Source organism: Lycorma delicatula, chromosome 1, assembly GCF_047948215.1.
Source record: "Lycorma delicatula isolate Av1 chromosome 1, ASM4794821v1, whole genome shotgun sequence".
Classification (NCBI taxonomy): domain Eukaryota; kingdom Metazoa; phylum Arthropoda; class Insecta; order Hemiptera; family Fulgoridae; genus Lycorma; species Lycorma delicatula.
Window position 1 is genome coordinate 57,409,681 of NC_134455.1, and position 24,154 is coordinate 57,433,834.

The window sequence follows — 24,154 nt, forward strand, 5'->3', positions numbered from 1 at the left end:
TTGAACCCACAATACGTGGATGTAAGTTATCGTGCAGCAGGACGACTCCGTAGGTCAGCCACCCACTTCACCAATTTTGAATGGCATGTCGTAACTTACGTAGAGTTTCGCAGTAGGCCTCTGCATTTATAGTCGTTCCACATGGCATGAAATCAATCAGCAGTATGGCAAATTGATCCCAAAAGACTGTGGCCATCAGTTTGCATCCAAATGGCTGTGGCTTGACCTTATCGGTCTGGTTGGTGACTAAGGATAACGCCATTCACTTGACTACTGTTTTCTCTCTGGCGTGTAATATGAAATCCATGTTTCAATGCCGGTAATAATCAAATTAAGGAACTCATCAACTTTTTCTGTGTAGCGTATCAAAAATTCCAAAGCAGATCGAATTCAAATCTTTTTCTGACGTGCCGCATCCAACGATGCAGCATCCAACGAGCACAAACCTTTCTGAAGCCTAAATGTTCATGAACAATGTGACCAATAACAACTCTTGAAACATCAGGAGAAAGAAGGGCCAAGTCAAAAATCGTTGAGGGATGATTTTCTGATTTCTGATTTCATCGAAACATTTCAACAAGTCCTCAGTGATTATCGTGGGCCTCCCCAAATGTTCTTCATCACGCACATTAATTCTGATATTTCTAAACCTTACACACCATTTTTAGACATTTCTTACATTCATTATCACTGTACCCAGCAACCAACCGCCTATGAATTTCAGCCACCTTAACGTTTTGATGGATTAAAAAACATATGACTTCACTATTTCACAGTCGGCGGCAATATTGATTTTCCTCTTTGTTTTATAACATAATAACTCACACGTAATCAAAAACAACTTACAACATGACAACTTACAGACAACAATGCAGTGTGTACATTACTAGCTTGGCCATGAACGACACAAGTTCGCCAACCTTAAAGAGAGAAATTTCCCAGTGGTCTTTTCTTTAGAGATATCCCTTGCATATTATAATAAAAATTACTAGAAATCTAAAGCACGTTTACTTGTTTCATTTATACATATTTATTGTATTGTATTGCATCCACATGTGTCCACACACATACACATGTGAGCAATCGAGCAAGAATACAAGTACACATAAATACATTCTTTTCTTTTCCTTTTATAATGTTAGATTAATAAAACTAAAATAACCAATAATACAGACAAAAAAATGGACATAAATTGACAAGATCAATGACAAATTAAAAACAATTTGCTAACATAGAAGAGAAACCTCACACTAAAGCAGTTACAATAAAAAGAATAAAATATGTCTTTTGACAGATTTAAACCACACTGAAAAGAAATATGAAATCATTAATACACAAACGATAACTTTTCATACAATGTAATATGAACATATATTAGTAATATATTGACTGATGTGTTAGTCAGGATAATTACTTAAGTGGCTACTGGAAAAATTAAATTAATAACTTAATTTAATTTAATTAATAAACTATAAATAACAAAAATGGTTGGAAAGAAGACCTTCAGATTTTCTTATAAATCATCGCAATCATAGATCGCAGATTGATTTTTTTTATAACAAAATATGTTGAAATAATTTTATAATCAACACTATACTACTGAACTAATAAAAATATTTTGAAATATTTGAAAAATATTTTTTTCTTCTTTATAATCTAATAGAGTGTGTTTAGAATCAGACTTCATAAAAACTTTAATCAAACTAAAAATAAAAACTTTAAAAAGTCAGATTGAGCCTCCACGAGGTGCGTCTCAATATATATACAGAACAAATAGGATAAAGTTGTCCGGAGAACTGAATCTAAAAAAACTTCACAGCTTCATTTATCACCAAACCACACCCCACTAGATCATATCTAAAGTTGTAACTCAGGACCTAGTCCCACCACAGATGACCCCTTGACAGTCAACCATGAAAGATCTTTTAAGGAATACTCCAGCAGCTGAACCAAGCAACATCACAGTTCAGAGAAGGCAGCATTCAGATACAATGGTCTACTATTTAAAAGATAACATGCAATCGGAAGCATTGAAATGCCCCAACACTACACACATGAACAAGAAAAATACAAAGTCAAACCGAAGCAAATCGCCTACATTTTCACCCAATGTAAACTCTCTCATGGAGACTGGTAAACTAAAAAATGGACCAACATAAAATTCTCATCTTGAGTCTGCAGGAAATAAGAATCAATGACCTGGATGCCACAAAAATCCCAAAATATAGACTCTATTAAAGGTATACCTGGGAAGAGAGTGATGAAAAATATCCCAGTCTGGAACCGGCTTTTTAGTCAGCCTCAAAACAATAAACTCCATACTAGAATTCAAGTCACAATTCCCAAGAACACTATCTAGCGTAGATAAAATCTACACTATAAACAACACCCATGCACCCACTAATAATAAAAATAACTCTCCAAAGGACCATAAAAAAACAAAATGTTCTGGGATCAACTTATCCTTACTATAAATAACATCCCCAAAAACCATGTTAAGCAATTAATCAGAGCCTTCAATGCTCAACTAGGCAGACAAGGAAGATACCGTGACATCATCGGAAAATAGCCCACACAAAAGAAAACAAACAAAAACAGAGAGACTTGTTAATCTCTGCAGAAACCACAACCTAATCTCGAAATCCACATATTTCAAGAGGAAACCTCAAAACCCAAAACCTGAAAAGGAGAATGGCAACTTAACCATGTCTGAAGGCAGTGGTGTTTGTGAAGGGCAAACACCACCAAAAGGAGATTTACAATGTAAAAGTTCTTCAATAGTAGACGTATGGTCAGATCACTATGTAGTCAAAATTAAAATTAAATTTATTACACAAAGAAAGCAACAAAACCAAGCCTCTAAAACTAAAAGAAAAGTGTACCAAACCCAACTAATCAAAAATGAAAATTACCAAAACAAAACCGAAAAAATAACTATCATAAATAATCTCCAAGATCTAGTCAACAACCTTAAACAAACTGCAGGATAATTAGCCCCAATAAACTCCCGCAAAAACATCAATGGTGAAACAGTGAACGCACAAAACAGTGGAGAAAAGACATCAAAAGCATGGCTATTTCACCAATCCCAAAAATCAGAAATATCCTTCCAAAATCTAGTAAAACAAAGAAAAGAAACCACTCTACAGAGAATAAGAAAACAACACCATAAAGACACAATAAAGTCAATAGAGGAAGAATTCAATAAAACAGTTGAGAGACTATTACAAAATCTTCAAAATCAGCTCCAAAAACTTGAACCCCCAATCCTACTAATAAAGAGTGAAAACTGTAAATTGCCCATAATAATTTGTCCAGAGAACTGAATCTAAACAAACTTCACAGCTTCATATATCACCAAACCACACCCCACTAGATCACATCTAAAGTTGTGATTACAATGCGGAAATCCTAGCTAAATCTTTTAACAAACTCATAAACTTTGAAGAACTGACAGAACTCCTAAACTTACACACCAATATCCTAACAACAACACCAGAAAACATCAACCGTCCCACAATAAAAGCGCTGGGTGAGATGAAGAATTACAAAGCAGCAATTTAAACAGAAACACTTCCCAAAATGAAAAATTTATTTTCAGTAGTTGCTATAATAAGATCTAGATATCACACAAACAAAAATATGGAGAAAGAAATGAGGGAGGCTAGGTCTAATTTAATTCCACAATTTGAGAAAATGTATATTAATCCAATAGACTCATCCATCCCAAAATTTATTATTATAAGTTGAAATTTGTTCAATCATATTTTTTGTGATCTAAAATGTGTTTTAGTTATTTTACTCTAACCCCTGTAAAAAGATTATTGGCTATATCATGAAGTGTACTTGTTAGAATTTGACATGGGTATCTTGGAAAAAACTGGATCCACCAACTGCACAAGAATCAAAAAATTTTGAAAACCCTAATCAAATTGTTAGAGAAGACTTATAAAATATAAAAAATCTATAACAAGTCAAAGAAACAAAAATTAACAAATATAGTTAATGCTAACTTCTTTTTCACAATGCAGTGACTGTATACAATCATTGCATGAATGAAATTAAAAAGATTGATAAAAATATAAAATTTATCTCAGTTTCACTACTTATGCTTATAATTATATAAGGATACATCAAATATAAGAGAAAAAATTATTTTCTTTCTACTCATCCTAATACTTTGTTACGGTTAATGTAAACAAACCCTTTCAAAGAATTTATAAGGTTTTAATTTAATTTTTGCTTCTTCAATGTCCTTGCTTCTGTCATATCATAACACTTGAATCCACTCATTTCAGAATAAATAAAAAGGTTAATTTCCTTCCTTCTAACAAATAGTAAGATAATTATCCAAAGATTAAATCAAATTTGGGTAAAAAAGAAGTTTTAGTTTATGTAAAAAGTATGTAAGCTCTGAAAAACTCCCAAATTTTTTTTTAATTTGCATTTGGCCTGTTTATTATATATTTATTAGCTAATAAATTCCTGTAAATTATTTTGACAGTTTTTAACTGTCAACAATACCTCCATTTAAAGAGATGAAATTGGATTGACAAGCCTGAAAATTAGATTAACAAACGAAAATAATCTTTGTTAATTATAAAAATTAACAAATGAAGCAGATAGCTCACTAATAAATAAAGCTATTTGCAGATAGCACAACTTCTACTGCACAGTATCATAACACTTGGGAAACATTATTAGTTCCAAAATATTGGTTACATATTAAAAAAAATCATTAATCTTTCTAAGGCAAACAGGCCTTTATTAAATGTCTTCAGTTGCTGGTATTTTACATTACTTCACAAACCCTTCAATTTACAAAATGCTATTCCTTGAAACATTCAGGTATTGCAAAAATCAACAACTGTACGGAAAATAAAAATTGCATACAAATCCTCATGAATACAAATGCTATGCAAGTGATCGCTACAAAAAAAAAATGTTATCCAGACAGGGATCCCTTGCAATACTCAAAAGATACAATACACTAAAGCATCCTTCCCTCATTGCTTTTACACACGTCTATATATTTTCTTTTCCAAAGAAACTTAAAAAAATTATAATAACCGTAGTATTCATAAATTTAACAAGTAGAAGATAATTAATGGAACTTTTTAAAACCTTTAATAATGCAATTTGACAACCTGCTTAAGCATTATATTAAAAAGACACCTCAAACCTTTGAATAATGGAAGGTTCATGTAGATCAAAACCATAATAAATGAGATCAATGACATTAGAATAAAGACACTGATAAATCACATCAGCACCTGGCAGAAAAGAGAAACCGAAATATTGACTCTTTACAAACCATATAAAATTGCAAAATAAAAAGTTACTACCATGGTTTGTCATAACACCTGCTTTTAAAGCAGAACCTCTCTTCTTAGCATTTATAAAATACTCACCATGTTAAGCAAAGACAACACTGTGTCGGCTGTTCTTGTTGGCTGCTTTTATTTTTAGAACCTTTTGGTCTTCCTCTTTTTTTAACAACAGTTTCTTCTTTCAAAGTCCAATCTTCATCATCCTGATTGAGAACAAGATTATAGCCATTAAAATAACAGACTTAAAATTGTATTTACTGTGTTCAGGTACAGGAATTTTTAAATTAGAAATAACCAGTAGCTTATTTATTTAATAACTTCAAATTTAATTTAGTTTCTCTCACAATATAGTTTTCACACTAAAATAATTCAAAACTGTTACAATAAATTCATAAGCTCTACCAATCATATTATTTAGAGTTTCTGGTGAACCCACAAAAAATAAATTCTGAAATAGAAAATCTGCTCTGTTCTGTTATTTGAGAAGTATTTTTATACATTGACCAGTATAATTAACAGTTAAATAGAAATGTCAAATTCTAACAAAGTACGTTTTGAAGCAAACAATAACAAATTACCCTAACATTGCCACAGGGATAAAGTAATTAATTTATGAATCCACACAGACTTTTAAAATTATTCAATACTTGTCCTTAATCAACCCACTTTGACGTTCAAAACAGCTTAAATATTAATCAGTAACACTTACAACTTGCAGATAATTAAAATTTGTACGACTTAATGAATCAGCCTTAGTTAAATCAATAAAGGCAAGATTAAATATTTTCTCAATCAATTACTGTTTTGCAATCTTCCAAAAGAAAATAAGGATTAAGTGATATTCAGTTATCACTTTAATATTACTTTACTGAAATTAAATTTTCATATTCTTACTCAGTACTGTTTAAATATAGATATATTTAAAATATATTTATTAAAATTATATAAATTTTATATATATATATATATATATATATATATATATATATATATATATATATATATATATATAATAATAATAAATTTCAAGTTATAACCAAGTCCATTGGTAAAACGATAGGAAAGTTTTATTTTACTTGTACAAATTTATATAATCCTTAATAAACTGTGTGGGTTTTTGATTTAGCAAAGATCTATACTTTTTAACCCCCACCAGTACTTGTAACCAAAATTGTGAGTTTGTCTTTACATTATTGGAGACATAAATAAGTCTTTGCTATTAACTGTTTTACTAAGGTACTGTGTTAAATATAATTTTCTAATTTAAGAAAGCAGCTTTTGGAGACTATGCCCACTCTTCTAGAAGAGGCAGTAGGCCATTTGTCGCTCCAAGGCTTTCTTTTACTGGCCAAAAAAAGTGCTACAAGTCTGTGCCTCCCAGGAAAGCCTTACCTCAATGTTTGGAATCTTTCCATCAGTAATATCTTTCATGTTGTGAAACAAGAAGGCCTTTTGTTTCACTCAAAACTCTCTTTATTATGACTTTGATTTTGTGCTAGAAAGTGAGTGAATACATTAATAAGATATAATCATGAAATAATATTAAGATATGATTGATTATAATTAGAAATATCTATACAACTTAGTGTAAAAATAAAAAAAAATCAACCTTAAGCAATTTCTGTTCTTTTTTATGGATTTCATGTATATGCAAAAAAAAATCAAATTTGTAACTGTTAAGTTTATTTTTGTTTTATGTATTTAAACTTCATTTTTATTTTTTTATTTAAAATTTTTTTTAAGTTTGATGTTTTTGTAAAACTATTTAAATTTTTTTTAGCGTTAATTTAATTAAAAATATGTGTGTCTATAAAAAAAAAACACTGCCCAAATGAAAAAAACCTGATTTTAAGAATAAATATAAAGGCAGATTTACTCAATCACCAGAATACTAGACATCATAAACAAAATACCGTATGATCTAAGGCATTTAAAACTTTTTCAAAGAATTTCTTGAAAATTCTCATGTAAAAATAGTAGAATGATATCAAGCACTATGATCAATATACACTGCAACAGTCAAATAGTAATGATTAATTATAAAACAATTTAAATTTCTTCAAATCATCTATAAATACAATTATTTTTTTTATAGTGTGGATATTATAAAATCTGAGTTATCTGGAAAACACTTAGAACAGAACAACTAGAAGAACTTCCTCAACAAAATAAATGAAGAACCATCCAATTCACCAAATTGTAAAAAGCAAAGCATAAATACATAAAAATTGAAAAAATTAATACATATATATAGATGACCTGGCTATATTAACAAACAACAAAAGTAAACCTATTTTCACAAGGAGAGGCTGCATGAAATATCCTATAAAACCAGACTCCAAATTTCTTTTGAAAAGACACAAAATATGGACACCAAATCAACTGTAAGATTCCTGCCGCAAACACAATACAGCATAATCTCACAAACACCCCACTTCAAGTACTTGGGAGAGACCATCCAACCGACAGGACTGAAAACAATATCAAACACAGAAAGAATACTCAAACTGCAAAAGGTGTACAAGCTTACATGGTATCATTATAACAAAAGGGCAGTGTCTTGCAATGCAAACTGCAACATTACAACACAGCTGTCTTGCTGGAGGCCTTGTATGCATCCTGACCCCATAGGGAAAGGCACCCTCCATGGGGCAGTTTCGGTCACCACGCCACCCCTCTGTACCTAGCCCTTATGGGCTTTACTGAAGGTCATCTTCAAATCCTCAGCAAAAGGCATCTCTCAGCCTTGTTCTTGCCTCAGTCAGGATGCCACTGGTGCAAATGCCACATGTGACATTCCCATTGGTGTATTACTATCATTAAGAACCCTCAAGAAATGAAAATAAAACAATTGAAAAGTCTCAAACAAGATTGAATAGCAAAAATAAGGAACTGAAATTCACTACCTACCCAAAAGGTAAAGAGCTGAGCTCTTGATTGCAGCAGAAACCACAGGAATCAGAGGAATGACCAAAATTCATGAAATAAAGAAGCAAGAACAGAAAATCATATTGAAAATAAAACTGGCCTCAAAATATCATTTGAAAAGACAGAAATTATACTCCAAAAACCAACACGATTAAAAGAAGTAAACATAAACAGTAATGAAATCAAAATAGTAACCCATTTTAAATACCTTGAATAAATATTAACAAACAACTTTAACAAAAAACCGTCAATACAAATAAGAAGAAACAAACTAGCTAAAGCTAAAAAAAGAATGTTTACCCCAACATTTATCTTTATTTATTAGAAAAAGTTTAGGTAAATATGGATACAAATATTATAATTCCTCAATCTGATCTTAAGGTATGAACTATCTTTTTAAAAACATAAAATGCCAGACAAAAAGAAAGTGAAGGGGAATTCACCATTCTTTCATAGAATATTTTTTGTTCATTTTGATGCATAGTTTGAAAACTAATAGCCAGATACTTTTTGATACAATCTGTATGCATACTGTCATGTTCTGTACAAATGACAAGAATATGACAAAATATATTTTTTACACATTTTTTTTAAATATGAAAAAAATACTCAAGAACATTGTTTACATAAAATGTTTGGCACTAAAACAATTTTATTTTAGGTATCTCATTAATAATTTAGAACATATGCATTCTAATAACAGAAAAATTAATTAAGATGCAAGAAATAAAAATAAATGAAAGAAATAATAAAACATTAGTTATGAAAACAAATAATTATGAATCGCTAAAAAATTTGCACTATTATAGTTACAAAAAAATAACAGTCTTAATAAGACAAGTTGAAAGCAAAAGGTTTTATTTTACTTAGTATCAGTGTACAACTCCTAAGCGCTCCACACACACTGGCCCTTAACACTTATACTTACATAAATATGGGAACTCTGCTTAACTAAAGTGCAATAATATTTAAGTTCTTTATGAAACATTCTTAACAGAAATTTTCTACCGTATTAATATTGCTTTCTCTAAAAACAATTTTTAGTCTGTACTGCCATATCTATTAACTGAATTTTGTAAATGAAATTTTTTTAATGAACTTTGAATATAGAAATAAGACCATAAAATTTGAAAATTAACTTCTACCTTTCATCCTGAAGGTCCCACACGTTCAAATCATGGCCAGGCATTTTCATATGGTAAAAAATTTCACTTTCTTTTAACAACTAAGCGCAATCATTAACATTCATTCATTCACATTATGTATAACATATATAACACATTTAACATTCATTCATAACATTTTATGTAAACAATGTTCTTGAGTATTTTTTCAATTTTTTTTTAAATGAATTTTATTTTAAAAACGGGTCATATCTTATATTTCTGCAAATGAAAAGTAAAAAATTGTACTTTATAAGATTAAAACACAAAGACACCTCATACATGAAATTAAAATTAGTTTTCATGATCAATAATTGTGTTATTAATGTAACACAAAATATTTCCAAAATATTGTCACATTCAAAAAATATACAAATTTTTAAATCAGTGGTTTGTTCAATCATAGATGAACATTTCTTTTTTACAAATAGTAAAAAAGAATACGCCTACTAATGTATTTCAGAACTTCTAGAAATAGATAGCACAGAAATAAAGTATTAATTTTATAGCAGTTGCTACTTGCAGGGTAAAAAAAGGTGATTACAAGACATCGTTTAACGTTCAACATGTTAAAAAATTTTTTATATTTAATATTAAAATCCCTGAATGAATTCATTCATTTAGATGCATTAAATTCAACAATGCATTTTCTGAATAATTATTAATAAATTAAGTTTCCCAACTATGAAACTTTATGATTCTAATAAATTATTTCTAGACCAGCTTCTAGTAATGCTGGTTTCCTAGTTTGTCTTCTGTGTTTGGAATGAACCAAACATTCATTTACTCTTTCTATTACTTTCAATCATAGTTTCAATTACCTTTTTTCATAATTCCTGATATATGATTTTTTTCTAACAAATTATGTTTTCTTAACATAAAAATTATATTAAATGGTGATAATAACTGAATAAAATGTTTTATTGTTAATTTTACAATTCAAAACTTTCAACAGGGTTACCCTAGGTACTGGTAACTATGACTGAACAATCTAAATAAACTGTACCAGATAATGCAACAGTTATTACCTGTAGTATAAACAGTATTTTAGCTACATACCCATATCACAAGCATGTCAAATAAAATTTCCTTGACACTTTCAGAGTAATTTCATAAATTTCAGGTCTGGCCTAAAGGAGTAGTAGAAAGTAAGAGGTAAAGTGGCACAAAAGCACAAAAATTTAAAGATTCTACTCTTTTTAGACTTTTTTCAAAGAGTGTGGTGAATCACAAGCAGATTTGACAAAAAATGAGTCCTACCCTTGACCATTTTCCTTTCTCTTCATAGATTTCATTTAGTAAAGGTGTGACATGTTTGTCAACTTCACAGCTTGTTGAATTTTTCTAAATTGTATATTATTATTAGTTTAAAAAAGACTAGAGAAATCTCTTTCCTAGACTGATCCATAACCATCTGAACTTCTAAAGACACGAAGATAATTCACACTCAGTATCATAAACTAACTGTTATGTCTTATTTTTTTACTTCTTTGTCTAATGTTTGCAATGAAATCCAGTATTCATCAGTGGACAAATCTACTAGTTATTTTTTTTAATTATTTAGAAAAATCTTAGAACTGGATAAAACATTTTACCTCACCATGCATCATAGAGAATTACGTCATTTCTTTTCAATCTCCAAAAACATAAATTGTCATTAGAATAAGTCAGATTATTTCCATTATTCCTTTTAATTCATCTTGCCATCTTACATCTCATAAGCATCTACAAGGAGCTACAGATAACAGTTTTTCTAATAAGAGCTATCAGATATTGTTAAATTTTACCTACCAAAAAAAATAAATTGTTCTTGTTGTTTCATATCTGTCATCTGTTGACCGTAAAAATTTATCCCATGAAGTAGAACCTCCACACAATAGAATAAGTGTCAATCACTAAAAATCATCAATCATTAAAAAATATCATGGAAATGCTTGTTCAGTAAAAACACACTCAAAATTTTACCCCACGCAATCACCCGACAGAAAAATCAAACACCAAATAAAGTACAAGAATTTGTGAAAGTTGTATCTGTAAAAGATATGCAAATGTCAGAGTGTGTTCATTCCACTGAAAAATTGCTATGGTTTATGAAAATGCTGCTGAAGATCCACAAATTTTTAATGCTGTTCACAGCAATTAACTTCAGTACCACCACATGGCAAATTTTAAGGAAAGATTTGGCTTTACATGTGTATAAGATTCAGTTGATACAACTGAAATCAGCAGACCATACATAGCATCAAATATCCCCCCATCAAATACATATTTGGGCTTGGATAAAATTTTTGAAAAAATAATCATTTTCAATGAAACTAATTTTCAACTTAATAAAAACAAAACTGTTACAAATGTAACAATAAAAATTCAAGAGTAATGCTTAAACACGCAATTGATTTGTAGTGTATCACAGTTCCAGTAAAGTTTATGAAAAGGCATTATTAAATTCTACTTTTCTTTTTTAAATAAAAACAGCCAAGTGTTCATTATAGTGTTGCAAACACTACCATATGATGACTTTTTTGGCCTCAACTAAATATGGAATAAACAATAAAATTATGACTATAATGAATTCAGGGGCAGAATTTTTTTTATAAAAGTGATATTGTCAATTGACCTCAATTATACTTTAAACAAAACGCACGTTTCACATTTCACGATTCACATTTCATAAGCTACAAAACAGAAGCATTTCTGTTCAAGCATCACCACCTTTGATAGTGGTGCTGTGAAATGGAAATATAGGAAATCAATCTGTCATGCATGCAACTATAAATGTTCTTTTTGCTCTTTGATCTAGTCTTAAATCTGCACTGTATACATCAATTAGCATGACATGATTCGACATCTAATTCACGTGACTCAATCACAATTATGCATGGCCTTACATGCATAAAAAAAGTTAGTTAAAAGGGCTGCATATAAAAGTGATCATGATGATTATGTGACCAATGTTACTTTCTAAATATAATTATTATCAGTGATTCTATTAGTTAAAAATGTTATAAGTTTTCTAAATATATTTTATTTTTTTAACAAATCAACTAGCTCTTGCTGGAAAAAACAATTAAAAGTTAAGTGCTCTGATGAATTCCTGACCAAACAGCTGGTTGGACTAGTCATCTGGAAAAACTACTTTCTATTGCTACTAATACTGTCCATAAATGCTGAATGACAGGAAGTCAGATTTAAAAGCAGAATTTTATGTGGTACATTCTTTAATAGTAATTTAAAAGTTAGTATAGGAAATGTAAAATTTTTATTCAACTTCCAGTTTCCTTCATACCTTAATCCCCTTAAACAATAACATATTTTCATCATAGAAAAAACTAAAAAAAATTTCACATTACAGTGCAGTAAGCTGTCACCAATAAATAGCATTACATGATCCTTTACATCATTAAAAAAGCTGATTTTCAATTTTTCAATTTTGGAAACAGCTGATGTAACTATCAGTCATTTTTTTACTGATAGTCAAAGTAATATTACCACATCAACAATAAAAATCTCTTTTGATAAATATCTCCACATTATTAGTGTTAATTTTTTTCAGCAGCATCAATATCATTAATTATCAGTATCCAAAATTAACACAAACAAATTAAGGAAATAACTCTTATTTTTAAAGATTCTCATAACCTGATATTTATAAAAGTAAAAATAGTAAGTTGTGTTTCATACTCCATAGACTGCACAAATTTAAAAGAAATCTGATTGTTTATCCATCTACAGAATTTAGCAATTTCTTCACTGCCTAATATAACCACTTCTAGAATTCATCACAGTAAAGAGTTCAGCATCAGTTTCATCAGTGATATCTCCTTTTGCACCACATTTAATAATTAATAACAATAATTAATTTAAAAATTAATCTTAATAATGCACAAATGTTATAAAAACTACCATATTTAAATTTCATTAATATCCTCTAAATTTTGACCTTTAAATGTTTATTATTATTTGCTGCTCAAACATTAACTTAAACCCTCATAAGAAAAATCTAAAAACTGAAGAGGACTGCTTTATTGGCATGCACATCCTGCAAATAAAGAAGAAACAATGTGGTATTTCAAAGACATCCAGCCAGTAGAGAGATAGCAACACATTTTTTTGTTGATACAAAAAGTCAAAGCAATTAATTAGTGCTGTGCCCTTCACACTTTGTAAAACTGCATAATCAACACACCTTCCCTTACCAACTGCTTTTTGTTTTTCTTTTGTCTCTACACAGGTAAGTTTTGCTGCTTCAGTAAGTTGAAAGATGTATTAACAGATTTGGCAAGAGTAAATAAAAATAAATTTACAAGCGATGGAAGATGATGGTTAGTAAATGAAACAAATGTTGTAGAGCATTTGCAAGCATTCCAAGGAATTACACTTTTTTCTTTTACTATATAGGTCCATGCTACTCCAGGTAGTTTTTTGTTCATGCTGCTAACTTTAGCTAATATCTATAAGTACTGAAAATATATAAACTTGTCTTTTGACTTTTATTCAGTTAATTCGTTAAACAATACATCAACAGAGTTAACAATACATCAATAGGGTTAACAATACATCAATATATCACAATACAATCAGAAAGTCATCATTTTCATACTCAACATTTTGACTGACAAAGAAGTTTTTTCAAGTTGATAAACTCAGCAGCACGTAGTTAGTAGGCTTCAAAGCTTGTAACAGGTGTGAACAGTATGAACACTTATTTAAGCATTTCTCTAGAACATTCCATATTCTCATCACCGGCATTGGTAGTTCATGGCTAGCCTTACTACAGCCTTTTTAGAACTACCCAGGAGAGACTCCCTGACCCATTCACAATTTCCTTCAGACACTCTTGGTCGTCCTGTACTCTTCCTTTTACAAAGACATCCAATCGTTTCAAATTGAATATATGCCATTGACAAATGTTAAGTCACTCATAAGATCAAAATTAAACTTTCTACAAAACGCACATTGAACTGTAACTACAAATTCACATTTCGTAAGCTGCAAAACACAGAAGCATTTCTGTTCAACCATCACCACCTTTGATAGTGGTGCTATCAAATGGAAATACAAGAAATCAATCTAAGTCATGCATGCAACTATAAATGTTCTTTTTGCTCTTTGACTGGTCTTAAATCTGCACTGTATACCTCACCCAAAAAATATAACAAATTAAATGCCGATATTCTTTTTTGTATACCTGTTCTACATTATTTTACTGAAATAATTTTTTTTAAGATTCATTTTATTTCTCTGTACTGTTAAATTATATTTATATAATTCTCAAGAAACTATCTTCTAAAAGTCACAGCTGATTACATTAGGAGCAAAATGGGAAATTTCAAAACTAAGAGTATCTGGTAAGAAACTTAATGTAAAATGTGATTATCATGTTTATCTATAAGGCCTTGTAAAACAAAGACAGGTAACTTAAGAGGTGCTACACTGATGCTTTCAAAGGGAATAATAACACATGAAAATCTTACTTATAAATTTACTCTAATTTATAATAAACCAAGAGTAAAAAGCACATTAGCAAGTGGATTAACTACCAAACTCAACTGGCTAAGATGTTACTTGACCAGACAACTATTTGGAAAGGCATTTTGAATAATTCAAATATTAAAGAACAACTATGTGAAACTGAGAAATAGTTCTGCATCATCAAAGGATTATGTTTAAAAGACAATTTGGATTACACAGCATTAAAAAATTAAATGATACTGCAAGTGAAAATGACTCAGTCCCTGAAAACTATCTGAACATATTAACTTAAGTAACAGAAAAAGTTAAATATCCAGTTAAAGCATTCTATGTTAATTAAACAGGTCTTAGCTAGATCTTAGAAACAGTTAGAATGCCAAAGAAGAAAATGATGCCTAATTTACAATGTTGCAAAACATAACTTAAATCTTTTTACTCAATATAGAAACTGATTGTATAAGTACTCAATATTAAAATACTCTTATTCAACTGCACTTAAAAAATATTTACAGAAGCATCTTGCTACAGTTGAGTTTGACTCAATTTATAACCACCCAATTTATGACTATTCTACAAGAACTAATTAGGTTGTTATAGCAGAGGTATAATATAATTTATCACATTCTACAAAAAAGGGTAAAAAGTTAATTTTATAATTTGTTTGGCTTTACAAAAAAATGATTTTAAAATTGGTTTTACAAACAAAATTAATGTACTTTACATAATTTTAATACTATTTTAAAAATTCAAATCTACAGATAAGTGGATCTTATAACAATTTTTTTACTTCATTTTAAAACAACATACAAAAAAAAAATGTCTGTTACTATTAAATTTATCTGCTAAAATATAAACATAAACTGATGAGATTGTCATTTATTTAAATCTATTAAACTTTTAGAATTATTTATCAATAATGAAACAAAAGACAACAGACATTCTACATTAAAAAGTAATAACTAAATGGTTAGGTGCACTATAACATAATTAATGAGAAGTAGAAGACAGTGTACCTTCTAACACTTCACACATGCTGACAACACAATTAACTTTGATAAAAAAATGAGCTGATCTAAGGTCTTGAATTTTTGTGGAGGTAATTTTCTTTACATAAAGTTCTCAATGTACACACAACTATTGAATAACTCTTAACTAAAACAAATTTAACCGTACACACAAAGAAAACATGAAAAAATTGAACAAAGATAGTTAAATTGGACAGAAAGACTCCTTAACTGCCAATAAAAAGTATTTAAAGGGGAAAACATTAGAATGCAAAAACAAGATTTCCTTTTTGAAGCTTTTGGTACAAGTCAGTTAGCAACATTCTAAGTTTAATGTAATAAAACTAGCAAATGTTCGAATTACTGATAAGGACGAAGCTTTATATTGTCCAGATAATTTGCAGAGATAGTGACTTCAAATTTCATCAAGATAAGTTCACTATTGACTATAAAATTAAGCAGAAAGCAGGTGTAAATTCCCTCCTTAAAGGGTTTTAAAATCTCTCTGACAAGTGACAAATAAAAGATAATTAATAAATGTGTCATGTTAATTTTCATAATTTAGACTAGATTCATTAATTACACCAATGAATTTATGTCTCCATTTAAATTTGAAGTATTTAAGGAGAGAAAATCACTCCAATCTGGTAAAATTAAGTTTGTGAGGTTGAATAAAAATAATGTAAAAATCTCATTTTCGATCATAATTACAAAAGCAATGAGGATCTCTAGTGACATTCACAGGTGTGACAACTTCCCTAAAATTAATTAGGAATATGAGACAAGACTTTTGTGAGAGCGGTTGCTCAGGGATTTTATCTGCTCCAAAGAAATAGTAAGTGAAAGATGCATTGCCACAACTCAATTTTGATGATCTTTTTTTTAATGAAGTTCTAACTCAATGACCTTGGATTACAAATTATAATAATCATAGTATTTGTTTTATAACTTAAATAGTATTAATTCTTTGTTTAATCAGCCTAAGGTAAGTTTACAATAATTATTGGTATAATCTGTTTATTGGAACTTGAACATTTACTATACTATTTATAATCCTTCAACATTTCAACATTTTCTTTAATTAATGAACATTTAAGCTGTTTTTAACTGAATTTTAAGTGTTTTTTTAAGGACAGAACAAGTGGAAGAATTCTGTCAGTAATTGAGTCTACCTTTAGAGATATGGTATCCATAGTGAACTGTGCTCCTTTTTTGGTTTTTCAATATTTATAAATTTTTACTGATATCTTTTTGTAGTATGTGGCACCCATTAGTTTACACAAATCTGGTATTGCTGTAAAGGAGTTACAGGACATTGTACTTACATTCATATGAATAATCTAATAGAAGGAGATTTAAATTCAAAAATAGATATCTGAATAATAATGTGAGAAAAGAATTTTTACAGTTGTTCCAAAAAAGGTTTTACAATTAAAAGATGACAGGAGGGGCTAGTGGTGATGGAAAGTTTCAGTTGTCTAGTTTAACACCATTCCTATTTTTATTCCACTGCAGACTGCTATCAGTCAAACTCAACTTGCAATCACATGATTTCAAAATTCTCCAACATATCTATCATAAAAATAGTAAAAACATACCTCTCCTTCAACCACAGATTCAAATGAATAACTGAATTGCAAAGAGTGTTGGCTTATCTGAAGGCTGCATAAAAAAACTTTCTCTGGGATAAAAGTAAAATAAAAATAGCAATGCTGTTAAGTATTATAGATTAGCTTTGACTGAATAATAATAATAATAATCTCAATTTACATAAAGATTTTCAGATGATAAATTCAATCAGTTCCTCTAATTATGTTACAGCTAGCCTATCTACACAAGATGAGATAAGAAGATTGATAATAATTGAAATTCTTCTTTACACTATCTAAATAGAAATAACTTATCTAGGACATCAACTCCTAGATAATAATTTTGTTACCTCATAATTTAGTATAAAACTAAATTTTGATAATCTATGAATGAAGCCATACTTTATGAAAAACCATCACAACAAAAGAAAATAAAAAATATATGTTACTTCATTTTCACAAAATTAATTTAAAAAATCCCAACAGCTGTTTTAGTAAACCACCATAAACTTCCTCAGGCATTAAAAACAAACCCCTTATTTGTTTATATTGTTTACAAACAGAATATTCTGTTTGTAGTATCAGTGGAAGGTACTGTGTAACAAAACGCTCGTGATTTTTCAAATAATTTTTTGAAAATCAAATATATATATATTCAGAGTGAAATTTAATATTAGCACAGGGTAGAAAAGACACCTTAGCGAGTTTCGACTCACAAAACATTTGTCCTTCTCCCTGCTTCCTCTATTAAAATAAACCATATTAAAATTCTTGGGGCACAATTAGAAAGGTAAATTTGATGCTTCCTTATACTTTTTGATTTAAGAAATTGAATAAAAGTGGTCCCAAACCTCTATCTCAATAACACTAAAACAGTATTGCACATTGCTGTTGACAGCTTTTGTTATTGTACTGCCACATTTGAAATAATATTTCAAACAATTTATTATATTTCTGTCATTAATAAAAAAATTGTTATCTAATTTTTATTTTACAATTATTGTTGTGTAATATCAATCTTTTTTATTTTTAATTTTTTAATAGTATATTCTGTTTTTACAAATTTTTTACATAACCAAAAAAGAATTTGTTTTTTTTTACGTTAAATAAGTACTTTTCTGACAAATGTAGTAATGTACTGTTTCTAAATAAAATTTGAATTTTTCTAACTTTTCTTTGTTATATTTAACTTACCTTACATAATTTTGTTCAGAATTAAATTCTCTACTAGTTTTGTTTACATATTTTATATGTTTTATGTATTTATTGCCCTGTTTAACAAAGTTATTGTATGTCAAACATAAAGTATGTAAAAATCTGAAATGCAATTTGAAATGAATTTCAAAATCCAGAGTAAGATTTCTAAAACCTATTGCAAATACGGTTCTGGGACCGTATTGAAATTTTATTCTAATTTTCAGGTCTAAAACCATAAGAAATCACAAATTCTGGTTCTTAATTAATTTTGGTATGACCTCATTTCACCAGGATAGCGGAAATCAGAGCAAAATCTTTCACTAGCCATAACTCACAAATAAAGCATTTAAGAGCATATGTTATAATAATTTTTTCCATTATTTTCATGACTAAAACAGGATATGAAAGAACAGAAAGAACTTTGTGAAACACTTTATATATATTCATTTTTCACTTTTGAATAATTTTACACAGCGACTATTACTGTTGATCATGTTAATAGTGTAAAAATGAAGCTTCCTTCAACAGTAGTGCTATTCAGAACTATCACAACCAGTGTATCTGGAGTGTCAAGAATCGTCATGGTACCTTCCAAAGTAGCCATCAACAAAGATTTTCCCTGAACATGGGCAGGTATTTTTAATGACTATCTTTTGGGTCCTGTCATTCTACAAAATTGTTAAATAGAGAAAACTATCTTGCTCATTTAACCAAAAATTTTCCACATTTTTTGAAAGACCTACCTCTACAGTTAAGAGGAATATGTGGTTTCACCACGATGGAGCTCCAGCACATTTCAGTCAATTGGTATATGATTTCCTGCATGAAACTTTCCATGAAAAATGGATAGGCTGTGTTGGGCCAGTCCCCTGGCCCTCCCTATGGCCTACCCAATCACTTGACTTAAACCTTCTTGACTTCTACCTCTGGGGCCATTTTAAACATAATATTCTTTATTTAACTCAGCATTGAGTATCTTCAACAAAGGATCCGAAATGAATTTCAAGAAATTAGTAATACTCTCAGAATTTTTGAACGGTTAAGACAATCTCTCAAAAAAGACTGGAGACTGGTCAGAAAAAGACTGTAAACAATTGTTAACTGTTTAATTACACCTAATGTTTTACAATAACTTACGATTATCACAGGTAGTTTTATTTTTTTTAATTATTAGGTGTCTAATTGTGACAAAATTATTAATGTGATACTAATTTACAATACTAGAATTAGCAATAAATAAAAACAATATTTAATCAAATTGAATGTAACGTGGAGGACACGAAAACAGACAAAAATTACAACACAATTTTCTGCCATAACTCAGCTATTCATTTAGCGATTTTAAAAAATAAAATGTCATTTTCTTCAAAATAAAGGTTTAATATTTTAGCAAATAACATAAATTTTGATAAAACTAATATTTACGGAGATATAACGGATTGAAAAATAAACATGGCCGCCCCATTTTGTAATTTGTAAAGGTACTTAATTCCTGATTTTTTCTAATTTTAAAACTTTATTACAAGACGCTTACCAAATATTAATGTGATTCATCTATCTGAACTTGAGATATAAATTTTTATATAAAAATAACAAAATGGCAGTCAGGGGGAGAACATATCACCATTTTTCCTAAGGATTTGTTTAGTTTTACAAGTAGAATCTGTAAAAAAGTATGGCCAGTCCACCATCTTAGAAACAGCCTATATAACTATATATATATATATATATAAAACTATATATTTAAATCTACCAGATAGTTCAATAAAAGGTAAGTACAATTTATCTGTAATGCTTTCACAGCTTTAACTCCATCAGTAGACCAATCTTTACAAAATGCACGTAATTATATATAAAATATATAGTTAGAAATACAGTAATTTAAAAAAAAACTTATTTTAAAAATTTATACTAGTTTATATATATATATATATATATATATATATACTTCCTACATCCATCAATAAGATAGAGAATAGTACTTATCAAAGAACTCAATCATTGTCAGGTCTGCTAATTTAATCAATTTATCAAATTCAATTTGTTTATTAATAAAGTCTATATTTATTTTTACATTTATTAATGTAGTATTCTTTTAATACATCAATTTCTTTATTATTATTACTTATAACTAAAATTTCTAAATTATAATTGATGTCAGTAATTTTATCATTTTTTATTAGATGTTCTGTATCATTTGAAAATTTATTATTACCTTTTTTATAATTATTGTAGAAATCTGAAAACCTATTTATGAACAACATGGTGGTTTTTCCTTTATCACAATCAATATAAATAATCATTGAAATCGTTACACACTTGATTTTATAATCCACAAACTTCATGTTTATTAACAATGTTGCTACATTGTTAAATATAAGACTACAGTGGTATGATGAAAATAAAAGCTTGCTTGCACAAGGCAGAGAGTCGCTGTGCAGGGCATTATACTACTCTTTACTCGTAACATTAGGTTCATTCAGAAACAAGTATTCGGCAACATAGTATTAAATTATTTTCATAAATAGTAAAAAATCTTACTACAATGAAAATTTATTATAATTTTGTTTAATTTAAAGACAATAATTTCTTTTAAAATATTTAACATACTTATAAATATTTCTTAATCTATACAGTAAACAATAAACAGTTTATACTACTTATACTGATACATTTTATTACACTCCTTCCATCAAGTAAGTCATAAAATGAATGACCACTTTGTATAAAGGTTATCAAAATAGTTCATTTCAGTTATATTTACATGCACCTGTTGTAATGGGGATTAGTATTGCTGATGATGTTTATAGGAATAAAAATAATCATTAAATAACTGGACTATACCCTACAAATTATAATTTAGTAATAGTTTTTACATTTTGTATGTATTCGTAGAATAGCTAAGTAACTTTTTTTGCATTGTTGATTAATATTCGATACTCATTTTTCGATCACTTTTCATTTTCAATAAGATGATTTAGTTCAATTCTTGGTATGTCCGGTATGGATGGTAAAGTTGTTTCCTTCATAATGTGTGGCATGTTAGTTAATGTTTTGTGAGTATTAATGAATTCGTATTTTTATGCATTTTTTAGTGAATTTTATTTTGCAATGGCAGAATTTAAATCTACAGTTAAGAATAAAAAAACTACAGTCAAACTCATGAACTAGTTAATAATGTATACGATTTTGTGAAGAAAGAAGCTATAATATGTTAGGAAAATTATAAAATGACAAACGTTTAATACGCATTTAAAAGTGTGAAGAAAGTACCACTGCAGCTTGTGGGATTTCAATATCACAACTTCAAAAACTCTGAAAAAACCACAATCTTCTTACATCAAATCGCAGTCTAGCTCATTCATCATATCAAAAACATATAAACAACATTCAAAATCAGTTAATGGATTAGACAGTTTTGATCAAGTCATTGTAAGAACAGTTACAGAGTTTTACACAAAACATACTGAACTGCCTACATTAAATAAATTACATGAACAACTACAAAAGAGGATTCAATTTAAAGTTTCTAGAATTATACTAGCAACAATCCTGACAGAATTAGGGTTTAAGTGTCGTAAAACTGATAATAATAGGGACCTTTTGATTGAGAAAGACGACATTCACAGGAAGAAGAGACAATACTTAAAAATGATCAACTGCAGAAAAGAAAATTCTTAGATTGTTTATTTGGATGAATTGTATATTTTAGCATCCCACTCGACAATAAAATCACCATCAGATGTCAGTGGTGAAAGAGTAAAATGCCAATTAATAAAGGACATTGATTAATCATAATCCACACTGGAAGAGAAATGGGACTCTTTCTAAACGTGACATTAACTTGGAAAACAAGTTCTATGATGACACAGAACTGACTACTTCTATGACTATGGAAAGCAGTGACTATGACATCAACAACAATTTCATAAAGTGGGCATCTGAAAAATTAATTCCTGTCCTTCCTTCCCCCCCCCCCCCCCCAATCAGTGTTGTTATCATGCACCATACCATAATTCACTTCTAGAGAAGCCTCTGAATTCAAATGATAGGAAAAGTGGCATGATTAATTGGTTAGAAAAGAACAATATTTCATTTAAACAATTAAAGCAATGTTAAAACCACAATTGTATGAATAATTAAATAACATAGAAATTCAAAAATAAAGTACCATTTTGATGAACTATTAAAAAAACACAGGCATCAGGTTCTGCAACTTCCAACTTACCATCCCGATTAAAATCCAATCCGAGATATGGTCGGCTCTGAAAAGATATGTTTGTAGTAAATAACAAAACATTTTTAATGTCAGATATTAAAAAATTAGCTGAAGAAAAAATGAATATGGTGATTGGAAACCATATTGCGAATGTGTAAAAAAAGCTAAACTGAGTATAAGAAGATGAAACCACTAATCGAGAAAATTATGTAAAGATTTATCATAACATCTAGACAGAAGTAGTGAAAGTGACTGTTCCGAAGTCAAAGAAGATGGTGAAATTGCACAGGAACTCAACATACAATACAAATGTCAATTGTTAATAATAATAATAGTATAATGAACAATGAAAACAACCATACCAAAAAAAGAATTTCAAAATTCTAAATAATAAGTAATAATAAATTCTAAAAATTCAAAATATTGTACAAAAAAGAGATGTACAACAATAATTAATTTCACATCTAATTTATTTAATGAGCACTGTAAAGCAATATAATATGAAGATGCTGTTTTAAAATAATAAGGTCATATTGGATAATTTTGTTTACGTACTTTTGATAAACCTGTTTAAGCCACTTTGTATAAATGCTATAAGCACTTGGTATTACAAATTAAATTTGATAATAAACTGATTAAATTCGTAGATCTAACATAACAATTGAATACTATGATAAATACTACTCTATCTTATCATGGTGGATATATGAAGTGTTAAATACGACAATAGTACAAACATACTAACGATTTTAAAATTATACTAGTATATACAGAGTGTTCAACTTAAAGAGGCCTCATCACTAGTTTCTTTTAAGTAACTCCAAAGAAAGAAGTCAGATTAGGGGACTAATCAGATTAGGAGACTAGTCAGATTAGGGGATCCTGGCGGCCACAATACTTTAGAAATGATTCTTCCACCAAAAAAATCTTGTAGCATCTCCATAGTAGAGTGAGTTATATGATAAGTGGTACTGTCATGTTGCAACCAGCAGTCATACTCATCCTCTTGCAGTAGTAAGGATATGAACTGTTGGATAACTTCTTTGTAGATGGCAGCACCCCAGTCTTTTTAAAAAAAAAAGTCACCTAGAAATCACAATCCATACACCTATTTTTTGTGGATGTAGGGAAGATTCAAAGAAAACGTGCAGGTTTTTAATAGCCCAGAACCCAGGTTCTAACTATCAGCATGCCCACTAAGGTGAATATATGCTTCATCTGTGAAATACACTTGATCTAAAATTATAATGTT

General features: G+C 29.2%; 1 protein-coding gene across 2 annotated transcripts in view; it reads right to left on the reverse strand.

Annotated features, from left to right (window-relative positions):
- LOC142318429 (uncharacterized) overlaps positions 1-24,154 on the reverse strand; it is a 202,635-nt gene that overhangs the window by 114,970 nt on the left and 63,511 nt on the right. For both annotated transcript variants that reach the window (XM_075355018.1, XM_075355025.1), the window contains exon 6: positions 5,412-5,533. In XM_075355018.1, the coding sequence (XP_075211133.1) occupies positions 5,412-5,533 (122 nt within the window). The remainder of the gene's footprint in view (positions 1-5,411; positions 5,534-24,154) is intronic.